Raw genomic sequence first — 12,007 nt, 5'->3', positions numbered from 1 at the left:
TATGGTTAGAAGAACTGGCCTCAAGCCAGGAGCCCAAGGGTTTTTTTCCCAGAGATGCTTCTGATTTTCTGGCTGTAATGGGCAAATCTCCCCCACTTATGCCTTTTGACTTTTCTCTTACATTGAAAATTCAGTTATTTCCATGTCAGAGGTGTATTCAGAGGTTGGCTGGGTTTCTGCAAGCCTGCTGGGGTTTCCAGAAGCTAGTGCTGTCCAAGGGTACAACTTATTTTTAGGAGATCAATATGATGCCAAGCCAACATTGTCCCAGTGTTCTAGGATAGATCTGTCACCTCGTATGATGGCTTGGCACCTTGCTGGCTAAACACCTGTAGCCTTGCAAAGAATTTGGGGCCATTTTCTTTAGTTTTCTACTAGTCTCAGGTGGGAGAAGAAACTTGTCAATACCTTGTCAAGGACACCAGTAGCTCTGCAGTATTCACTCTTCTTAGGTGTGAGAGCTAGGTGAATGCAGTACCATAGAAGTTCAGTAAAGCCTCTCAACACTGTTTTGTTTTTTTTTGGACTCTCACCAGGTTCTTTCAGAGGATCTGGCTCCATCTTTTCTCTGGCTGCAGGATAAGTCTGACAGCCATTACTCTCAGGGCTGGAGTGGATCACAGCTGGACTTCTTGGTTGCATGGGAGAAGGTATTGAGCTCATAGGGTAAGCTCTGCTGTCAGTCAGTGCTGAGATTGCGCAGTGTAACCAGACACCATTTCTAAGCTGGTAAAACAAGAACACATGGTGACTTCTGTTCAACTCTTCCCTGTACATGCCACCTTCCTACTTCTTATTCAGAAAATAATTTGACTATACAGTCAGGACTAAAATATATATATATATATATATAAGTAAAGCAAGAAAGCAAGACCAAGTTCTGCAAGTCAAGGTTGAAAGAGGATTATGCATGAGAAGCTCCCAGCTAAACAGAAGTATAGGGCTGTTCTGCGGCATCCCACTCATGAATCCCCTGCATTCAAGCTTTCAATGTGTCCTTTGAATTTGTCTCCACACATTCCCATGACAGTCATTTTGCTCAGTTTTCTGGCTATATTTGTAATTACTCCTCTATACCTGACCTTCAAGGCCTTTTACACAATCCTGGATGTGACTGTTCTTCCTGTGCTGGGTCAGACTGTGTGCCTGGGGCTTACTGTCTCTGTTCTGCATAAAATACTCTGTATTCATTGCTCTCACTTCCCTTTACACCCTTTCACCTTTCCCCATGTGAATCTTGAGTCTGGAGGTATGGGGAAGGGATCACATCTTATTGCTGCATACATTAGCTGGAGGGCAGTCTGAAATCTGTGCTGCAGCACAAGCCTGTCCTGGAAGGCTACACCAGAGAACAGGTGATTTGGGTTGTTTCAGACTAAATTTGTCTCTTTGGTGCAGTGACTCACCATGGTGAGGCAGGTCTGGTGAATGACCTGCTGCCACCCAGGAAGCTCTGTCTTCACTGGAGAGCCTACCCTGCCACTCAGAAATCCCTTGCTTTCCTTCAAGACCATCTTTGCCTGAGCATCTTTTTACCAAGAGATACTCCCACACAATTGTTCCCCTAACTGCTGTGTTGGGAGATTATTTATGGCTCAAGCTGTGCTGAGGCCCCACCTCCCACGTCCCCAGGACAGGTTTTATCATGCTGTCATTTCTGACTTCATCTTGACAGAGCAATGCTTGTGCAGGAGGAAGCCTGCTCCCTGTGCTGGTGCTGCCTGGGGCTGGGACAGAGTCTGAGAGGATTTCTATAATAGCAGGTGTGCCTGGGGCATTACAGAAATATCTTGTTACAGCTCATTCTGAGGCCCAGCACACAGTGTTTGCTACCACCTCTCCACAACTCCACTCTTCCAAACCCCTGTTCCTCCTGCAAGAGGGAGCAGCACAAGTCAGGGAGCTGGGACACTGGGTAGGGCACTGGCAGAAAGGCAGGCAGCAGCTATCCCTCATGTATAGTCTGCATGGGCTCTTCTCTCTGGTAAGATAATTTGCAGTCTGTATTGTCTTCTAGAATGTCTTTCATCCTGAAAAATCCTGCCACAGACCCACATGAGTGTTCCATGCAGGGGAGCTGCAAAGAGGCACAGGACAGTAGAGGTTTGCTCTCCCCTGTTGCGGGTTTGTCTTCAGGAAGGATCTCCAGCACTGTCTTTTTGCCCTGACTAAACCACAGAACAGCATTTGTATAGGACTATCCAAGGGAATGTGTTTTCACCATTTATCTTTAACCACAAGTCTAGTGCAATAACAGATAAGTGCATCGGCCCATTAAAGACTTGGCTTGCAATGGCTTTTTTAATATATGACTAGGATGTGGTTGGCTGTTGGCACTGGAGGTAGAAGGCATTAATTAGAGCCACGTAGTTATGCCTAGGCCCTGAGGGAACACATGCAACCTAATTGGTTGCCCTGGAGCCCTCAATGCGGAGGTGAGAGGAGTTCAGCTTCCCTTGCTTTCACTGGGATTCATCGCCTGTGTTGCTGGAGTTGCTATTTCCACAATGCTTCCAGTCAGTTGGGTTGAGAAGAGCCCATCTGCTGATGGAGTGACTGCCCCCCCCTTGCAGGCCTACACTGTGCCCTGAGGTTACAGTACAGCCCCACTGATTTTGGCAGCCGTGAGGCAGAATATACCCTTGCACCCTTTGCAATGCCTTTAGCACAAAGCACACCAGAGAGGAAATGCTCTGACAGCCCCCCTAGGCTCAGAGAAGCAGCCCTGGGTGCACTACAGAGTTTACCCCATGTGGAGCAGCAGCTGCAGCACCTTTCTAGAGACTGATCCATGTGCCCTAGGGAAAGCTGAGTATTACCATCTCCTGGAGCCAGCCTGGGGAAAGAGCTCTTGTCTAATCCCTCTTCACCCAAATTTCATCTAGATCTGTACAGTTGTTCGGACACTATGACGTGTCAGGTTGATTTCTTTCAAGCTGGAAGTTCATAGTTGTGCTGCCCTGATGATACCCAAACCCTTCTGCCTTTGGGAGGAAAAACTGTATTGCAGACTTATGAAGATGACCAAGGCAATATTTAGAAAATATAGTGCCAGCAGTATTTAGAAAACTCTTGGAAGCTCCCTTTTGCAGGACCTGGGAGGCTGAAAGGGATGACATGTAGTTGAGTGGACTCTCATACAGGAAGGATATGGTACCTGCAGGCAAGGATTGGGGGTCCTGAAGTACCCAAATGATAGTAAAGAGGGTTCCCAGTGCACTGCACTCCTATCTCTCTAGCTAAGCCCCCTGGATTGGAGCTGGGAGCTGAAGTGTGGGGAACATCTTGTCCCCTTCTGTCATCTGCCAGAGGGGTTTTCTGCTCCCTCCTGTCCTGCATCAGCTGGGGAGGGATTCACAGCAGGAGGGATCAGGAGAGCCAGGGCTAAATCCTGAAAAATCCTGATCCAAGTGAGGCTTATGTCAGTGCTGGCCAGACCCATGTATGTGGACACATCTTTCATGAGTTTTAGGGCTGTGGGGCGGTGAGTGGGATATGGGGCAGGACACTGTGGGGAGAGCAACAGCTACTGCTATGGCAGGGAAAACACATGTTCTGGACAGAAATGTGTTTTCTGTGAATGATCTGGATCTCCAGCCAGGGTGTCAGGAAAAGACCTCTCCTACCTTCTGCAGCTCTCAGCAGGGCTGCCTGCAGGTGATGGGAAGGCACAGACATGCCTTGTCCTGGTATGGACGCACTGTGGAAGATCTGAGCTCTTCCACTTGGTTAAATTTGTCACTCTGGCTGTGGCTTAGAGAAAAGCCTTCCCCCTCCCCGCCCTTCTGCCATCAAGAAGCTGCTGAAGGAATCAGGTCGTTGATCCTTCAGCAGTGAGGCCCCTAATTAGCCCAGCTTCTTGGAGTCTGCCAGAAAAGCCGGCTGTGTCTAAGGCAGCTGAGTGCCACAGTCCTCAGTGTGGGGGAGAGAGGCCCCTCACAGGCAGGAGCCTGGAGAAAGAAGGAGAAAATGGCAGCACTTTGATGCATTAAATATGAGGAAAGCGTGCCACTCCTGATGCTTTTTCTCCATGCCTGGCAGGGCAGAAGGAGACACACTTTCTGGGTGACTGTGGGGGCAGGTGAGCTTGGAATTGGGCTTGCTGCAGGCATGGAAAGCAGCAAGGAGAGGCAGCTCTTCCCAAATTCTCTTGTAGCTACGATGTGCACATGAAGCTCCAGCTCCCCTGGGTTTCTTGTCTCACACACATTTAATAATGATTGCTGGGCTGCGTAATAAAGTGCTGTTTAATAGCAAATCGATCTGGCAACCTGTGAGGGCACAAAGTGCTGGCTGCCAGTCCAAGTGGCTGACACACGCAGACCCAGTGCACTGGCAGCACAGCAGTGAAGCCCTGCCACAGCACCCCTCACCTTGGTACCCAGCTGTCCCAAATGACCTCTACTTGCACGTGCCACTGGTGCCACTGGAGTCCCCTTGGCAAGGCAGAGGACAAAGGATAGGCGAATTCCCCCCCTTGTATCTAGAAATGGTTTCCTGAGATTTGTGTGACATTTACTATCCTTGGGGTGCCTAGTGACACTGTGATATCAAGTTCCTGGTGGCCTGAGACACCTTGGCACCCCTGGCTATAGTGTGTTTCAGGTGATGACCTTTGGAGAGATAAGTCCCTGGCACAGAACCTGTGCTCTAGGGCAAGGACTTGCAAGTGTTGGATGGTAGCCTGGACCACATAGCAGCTTTTGTCTTCTCATCCTCGTGGTTCTTAAGCAATGGTGGGGCACAGGGCAGGCTGTACCCTTTGGTGTAGGGCACAAGGCACATGACACGTGCCAGTGGTCACATAGTAACTGCATGCAGCTGAGCAGGGGCAGGCCGTTCATATTGATGTGCACGCCGCTGAACGGAGAAATGGACACCAGGACACGGCGACGTGAGCGGGGTGGCATTGGAACAGGGACACCGGCACCGGGGGTCGAGCTGCCAGTGCATGAGAGCAGGCTCGCACTGGCACAGGGGATGTGCACACCGGGCCCTGAGCATGTGGAGATGCTACACGGGTGGGGACCCGCCGGGGTGCCCACACATGTGGACAGGCACCCCGGCGTGAATTCGGCCGCTCCTCGTGTGCCGGTGCCACCGAGAGGGGCGGGGCTTGGCGCCCGGCGGGGGTTTCCCATTGGCTGTCGTGGTTGTCAGCGGGGCGGAGTGACAGGCCCGGGCCGGGATTAGCGCGGCAGGGAGCGGCGGGTTGCGGCCGGTGGCACCGTGCCGCACCGTATCGTACCGAGCCGCACTGTACCGTATCGTACTGTACCGCGGCGCGCCCGAGGGACGGGCCGGGCCGAGCCGCGCCGTGCCGTGCCGTGCGGGCAGCAGCGCGGAGGAGCGGCGCGGAGGATGCGGTGGCGGCGGCGGCACTGCCGGTGAGACGCGGGGAGCGGAGCGGGGCGGGGCGCGGCGGGGACCGGAGGCCGAAACGGGGCGTCTGGGGCGCGGGGAAAGTTGCAGCAGTTGTTGCAGGGAGCGGGGCGTCTCTGCGCCCTCCCGGCGGCGGTGACCGGCGGGCGGCGGCACGGGGCTGCGATGGCACCCGGGGGGCCGGGACCCGCTCCGGCCCCGTGTGCCGGTGCGGCGGGAAGGGCGCGGGGCCGATGCCCAGGCAGGGAGATCGCGGCGGGCAGCTCCGCCAGCCCCCCTGGCCGGGGGTGCTCCCTCTTCATCCGGATGGATGTCACATCCACTCAGGGCTGATCCCGCCAAACGGGAGGTGCCGGGTGAGGGAAGCCGGGCGGGGGGGCCGGGGGGTGAAGAGCATATTCAGCCTCAGCTCCGAGGTGGGGACACGTCCCCTGCCTAGACACCACAGCTGAAAGAGGTCACCTGTTTGCAGCGCAGCCTCAGGGCCTCCAGACATCCCGCTTCGGTCACCACTTCATCCCCTCAAACTGCTCTGTGTCCCTTCGGAGGGCAGACTCGTCTCCCAGGGGCCCTAGCCCCCTCAGGTAGCCCGGCAGCCACAGCCTGGTTTCCCCCATTCCCTGCCATGGGTTCCATGTCCAGCACACAAATACGGCCCATGGTGTGAATTTAACCCCCAGCCCCGCACCTCTTGCCTCTCTTCCATCACTGTGCCGTTCTTTGCCCAATCTCTTCTCATCCTCCCCCAGCTCCTACGCCTTGTCCCCACACTCCCGTGGCGTGGGTGTGTGCTTCCCCCGCAGCGTAAGCAGTTCCTGCTGCCTGCTGCCTTCGCTCCGCATCACCCCATTCCGCCAGGCAAGCGCTTGCATGGGGAGCAGCCGTGCCCTGTTGCACTGGGTATGGCTCAAAGCAATGGCCAGGAAGCATCTCTGGACATTCCTTTGGCCGTTAAGAAGGGACAGCCAGGAGGAACAAGTTTCTTGTGAGATGTTTTCTTGAACAAATTTAATCCCCCAATGATGTGCAGCCCCTGGCTATCACACTGCAGCTCCTGAGTTTTTCTCTTTGAATGCGTGCCCAGGGTTGCCCAGGCAGACACCCTGTGAGATTTTCTTTGTAGAACTTCTCCTGCCTTTAGGCAGCAGGACCAGCAATGCTTTCTCCAGCCCACTGATGCTTTACAGCCCAACCCACTCATCACAGTGATTTAAGGAGCATCCTTTTGATTCACAATTGAAATCAGCAAGCAGGAAGCTGTAGCTCATTCATTCCATCGTTGGTTTTTCATCTCAGTTGCATTTGTGCTTTTTACCTTTCATTATTAAAGAAAAGCTCACTCCACTGCAGGGTGTAGCCATCCAGCTTTGGTGGGTCAAAGGCAGGCATGGCCTTTACTCTAAATTTGATAAATCTGTTTTAATAACCAGGAGGACATTCTGCTTATCCCATTTATTCTAGTAATAACTCACATGTTTTGAGATAGGCTGGTTTCTGTAGATTTGTTATGTTACAGAGAAAACAAACTATTCCTAGAGATAAGTTTTTTCCTTGGCATATGTCTTAGTCTGCATTGAGATAAAAAGTAGAATTTCATTTGCAGTATATAAACCCCGCATCTTTATTATTTAGCAGTTAACTTCAGCAACCTTGAATGTGAACACAACCATTACAGGAGAAAAATATTCTAAAAATAGTATATAATAAATTAATCAGGAGAATAAAATTTTCAGTGAGTGAATTGGAGATTGCTGTTGCTTAGCAGGACAGATTTTTTTATCAGTGTGATAATGCAGATAAATGGGTGCCTACCCCACAGGTGTGGTTTGGGTTATTTCATTAATAGTTTTGTCTGTGCATCTCTGGAGCCTAAACACTTGAAAATTCAGCCCCACTTCCTTTAGGAATTTAATCCTGTCTGGTTTGATCTCAGAAACAGGGAGAAGAAAATAATGTTTTCTGTTTGCAGCTGGCATATGGTTTCTCACTTTCAAATGATGAAAGTGAAGGACTCAGTATCTTGGCATCTGTCAGAAGGCACAAGCAGCCAAGGCAGAATCTCTCTGCACATTAGGAATTTGAAGAAACTCAGGGAAGGATAAGTACAAGTTTTAGCTCCACTGGGAGAAAGAAAAATGTCAGCAGCTCTGCCAGTGTGGTTGATGGGGGCTCCAGGTCCTGCCTTTCCCTGCAGCCACCCACATGCAGCTGTGGGGTGGCTGGTCTCATGTCTGGGTATACAGTCTCTGGGCAGAGACAGGCAGGCAAGTGAGCTGTGTGCAGGGCAGGCTTGCTGTGTTCCCCCAGGCAGGCATGGTCTGTTACCACTGCTTTTTGAATCTACTGGTGTTGACAGCTCTGTCTGTGCCATCAGTAGTGGCTGCGACTTGTGTTGGTGTGACACAGTTTAAACTCCGGCTGACCTCCAAAGACAGAGGCTCCTTGCCCTTGCTGCTCATATTAAACTCCCTGTGCAAGTATAATTGGAGGATGTCTCAGCAATACAGTAGATACTTTTTCCCCCCCTTACTTTAGTAGGCTGTAGGCTGTGACTAGTAAATATATTCAGCCTAAATAAGAATGAATTAAATCCATTTTACAGTGCATTCTCTCGCAATGTCTGGGATGTGGGACTGTGGGGAATATGCCTGAGCATCCTGGCACTGTGGGGAGAAAGCAAACACTCTGGGTGCCTGGTGACCAAGCAAAGGGCTGCCAGCATCCCTGCAATGGTGCTGGTGTGATACCCTTGAAGAACCTTGCTGGAGCCTGTCTCACCTGGCGCATGTCTTTCTTCTGCCATGAGGGCAGGGCGCCTTTGGCTTGTCTTCCCCATGGCCCCAGACTCTTTTCCGTTCCTTCCCTTCCCTAACCAGCTCCTTGCCCTTGTTTCAGAGCTGCCTGAGGATGCATCGCCTCTTGTCTCAGACATTTCAGGGGTGCTGGGAACCCGCCTTGCTGTGCCTGTTCCACCCTGCTGGGCTCCGGACTTGACACCTCTGTGCCCTCTTCTGGCAGGATGGCCCAAGCAGGGGCACCTGTCCGCTTCCACCCCGAGGAGGGCTGCACTGCCTCTCCCCCGTCCTTTGCCCACAGGGTGAACCGGAGGCCCTGGCTGGCTGGGGGAAGCCCCGAGGCTGGGCGGTGCAGCCCCCCACCCTGCCTCAGCCCCAACCTCAACGCCGGCCGCCTGCACCTGCTGCGCAAGGGCCTGGCGCCCGATGCCCGCCGCTGCCCGCTCGGCCTCTACAACAGCACTGGCTCCTTGGCCCGCAGGCCGGCTGAGGCAGCGCCCTTCGGCAGCGGGAGCTGCCCGGGCACGGGGCGACTGACTGCCCCCTGCACCCCACGGTGGGGCCGGCCCAGCCCAGCTGTCGCTTCTCTGGGCAGCCGCAGTCCGCCAGCCCCAGAGGGACACAGCTCTGTGGTCACCTTCCGCTTCATTGAGAAAGCCAGTGTGCGGACACTGGGCTGCCCGACAACGCCCCATCTCCGCTGGGAGAATGGCCCCTACAGCCTCAGCCGCAGTCTGGAGCTCGGTGGGGATGTGGGATCCCTCCAGCCCCAGCCCCTGCCTCAGGAGCGGCTCCTGCAGACGCTGAAGCTGGAGGCCTCCGCGTCTGACCCGCTTCTGGCCGGGGCCAGGACTGCAGGGGGGACACGTCCCTGTGGGAAGGAGTTCTGTGCCCTCGACACCAGCTGCCTCTGCCGATCCCTAACCAATGGACTGCCAGAGGAGTTCCCCACCTTCGCCAGGAGTCCCCTGAAGCCAGAGCCCCGACATCAGGTAGGTACCAGGGTCTGCCGCGCTGGGCATGGGCTCTGCCCTGGGGATGCATTGTCCACTCCTTGCTCTCCTCTCTGCAGGGCAGCGCCGGGCTGTATCCCCGGCAGAGCTCTGCCCATGCCCAGCGCATCGCCAAGGCCAAGTGGGAATTCTTCTACGGCTCCTCAGATACCCCAAAGACAGGTAAGAAGTAGCAGATGGATGCACCAGGTTGGCCCACCCCTCCTTTTGTGTCTGTATTGTTGGAAGGACTCACCCTGGGACTGCCTGCCCATCCCTTGAGTTTTCTCAGTGCCCAACAAAGACCTGAGATTCCCCCAAGACTGGCCAGCCTCCTGGAGTCAGATCATGCATGTACCAACCTCCCTGCAAAGTCCCCTGTGGCCATGCAAAAGAGGTGACAAAGAGCCCCTGGCTGCCTCTGCAGAAGAGCTTTTGGGTTTACATGGGGTCTCAGGGCTGGCTGAAGATGCACTAGCACTGACTCTGCCTCTTGCACTCCTTCTGCCACCTCTTCACTGTTCCCCTGTGTCCCTCAACACAGTAGAGTCACTGTTCCTGGAGGTGTTCAAGAAACCACTGGAATGGCACTTAGTGCTATGGCTTTGTTGACATGGTGGTGTTTGGTCAAAGGTTGGATTTGACCATCTTGGAGGTCTTTTCCAAGCTTAATGATTCCATGACGTGTGACCACACTCTCAGGGGTGTGTGTGAGTGTGGGTGTGTGTGTCTGTGATGCTGCAGGAGCGGCTCCTCAGAGCTCCCCATTGCAGCTCCCCATAGCTCTGAATGCTTGGGCCTTCCTTGCAGGCTCCTCTGCCCCGGACTCCGCTCCCCTGGCTGAACTCCCCCAGAAGTCTGTCTCCCCACTGCCAGCCGAGCCACCGGGGCTGGTACCTGAGCACAGCCTGAGCCATGTGGAGGTGGAGATAGAAGTGTCTCCTTTGGGCAGCCAGAAGCCTGGCTCCTGTGAAACTGGGATTATAAGGAGGACAGTGAAGTACTCTGAAACAGACCTGGACACTGTGCCACTGAGGTGCTATCGTGAAACCAACATCGATGATATCCTGGCCGAGAAGGAGGAGGTGGATTCAGCAATTGAGAGCCAGAAGGACAGTGAGAGCAACCCAAGTTTTGTGGGTACACCAGGCAGGAGGAACAGCACACCAGAGGAGCCACCTGCTCCAGGTACCGGCTGCTCCAAGGATGGGCTGCAAGACAGGGGCGTGGACGAGGACGATGAGGTCTTTGAGGCGATGAGGAAGGAAAACAGGGAAAGGTGAGGCTCCGTGTGCAAAGGCAAAAAGCTCCTGTCACTCTCATTATTGTACCCTGCATGCCAAAACAAGCTCTGCTGAAGTGTCTGAGCCAAAATCCCAGTAGCAACATGCAAGCTGTGCATGAGGGTGAGAAGGGGTCCTGGATCGCACCACAGGGATTGGTGCTGGGGCTGGGGCAGGACTGGGAAGGGGCCCTCACTGCCCTATGGAAAGAGCCAGCACAGGGGATCCAGCTCTGGGCACTGTGCCACGGGCCTCACTCACCTGGGGTGAGCCTGCAGCGCAGCTGAGCCGAGGCTTCCCAGCATGAGTCCTGCCAGGTCAACTACATCCTGCCATGCTCCTGCCAGGTGTTGGGGTGACAGTGTCAGAACACCAGTGGACAGGTCGTGTCCTGGAGCTACTCTGGGCTGCCAGGTGCTGCTGGGCTGTCCTTCTCCCCACAGATGACTGCTTCAGCAGCGGGAGCAGACCATTTGCTCAGCCTCATTAAGTATTTGCCATTTTCAGGAAAGTGTAGGGGATACGTTGGGATCAAAAAAGCATTTTGTTGCCTTCTGTGTCATTTTTTACCTGTGTGGCAAAACACCCTGTGCTGGGAGGCTGATGGAGTGGGTGGCACGAAGATTATCGTTCAGTTGCCTGCCCATGGGCAGCATGTGTGCTCCCGGCTGCTGTCTGCCCCGTGCCAGACACCGGCAATTAGCACATATGGGAGATGGCATTTTGGCTTGGTGGCATGAAACTCTGCCCATGGAGTTTCAGCTGGAGTGGTAGTTTGACCATGAGAAGTGATGGGCATCATCACTTCAGGTCCAGAGCACTGTGTGAGACAGCCACCTGAAGGGGAAAGGCCCTGTGCAGGAATGTTCTGATGTGCGTATTGTCAAGTGAGTTAATTGAGTGAGGTGAGGAGGATCAGCATCATCAGCAAATGCTCCATAGCAGTAGGGACAGGTCTCATCTGGGAAGCACAAAACTAGGGTGATGCCTGGAATGCCACGTGGCAGCATGAACTCACCTAACTGTGCAGAAGGTAGGTGGGGAGCATTTAGGTGGAAGGAAAAGGGAGGTTTTGATGTCAGCAGAAGTTAAAAATAATGAAATACATGTATTAATAATACACTAATACAGAAGTGCCCCTGCACTGGGAAGGAAAAGAATGAAAGTGCTAAGCTAACAAGGAGGGAGTGCATTTCAAGGGGAGCTGAACTCCTGTCAGTTTGTCCAGCCCTTGCATCTCTATTGGAAGGGACAAATACCTGCCAGCGACCCTGTCCTCAAAAATTTGGGTTCTAGAGAAAAGCTGAAAATAAGCCATTTGTAGTGTGGGGTTTTTTTTCCAAATGAATGTTTGAGTGAGGTGTAAACTTAGTGCAAGTTCTTCAATTTGCTGTAACAGTTTTTTGCAGTGTTATTTTGTTTCCAAATATCTTTGAGGCCACTGTGAGTTTTATGAGTTGGTTTTTTGTCCTCTGAGACACCCTACTGTAGCTCCCCAGCCAGTGCTGAAAGCTTGGATGTGGTCTTAAAGAACCAGTGTTGCTCCAAAACCATG

General features: G+C 53.4%; 1 protein-coding gene across 1 annotated transcript in view; it reads left to right on the top strand.

Moving 5' to 3' along the window:
- Positions 1-574: 574 nt before the first annotated feature.
- Positions 575-12,007, top strand: part of PSD (pleckstrin and Sec7 domain containing) — a 43,222-nt gene continuing 31,789 nt past the window's right edge. Inside the window, exons 1-4 of the mRNA XM_041415412.1 lie at positions 575-666; positions 8,278-9,169; positions 9,250-9,352; positions 9,980-10,448. Of these exons, the coding sequence (XP_041271346.1) occupies positions 8,402-9,169; positions 9,250-9,352; positions 9,980-10,448 (1,340 nt within the window). The 5' untranslated portion in view covers positions 575-666; positions 8,278-8,401. The remainder of the gene's footprint in view (positions 667-8,277; positions 9,170-9,249; positions 9,353-9,979; positions 10,449-12,007) is intronic.

The sequence above is a fragment of the Onychostruthus taczanowskii genome, unplaced genomic scaffold (genome assembly GCF_017590055.1).
Source record: "Onychostruthus taczanowskii isolate IOZ18803 unplaced genomic scaffold, ASM1759005v1 scaffold5, whole genome shotgun sequence".
NCBI lineage: Eukaryota > Metazoa > Chordata > Aves > Passeriformes > Passeridae > Onychostruthus > Onychostruthus taczanowskii.
Note: the sequence above shows the minus strand (reverse complement) of the source record. Positions and strands in the feature narration are given on the sequence as shown.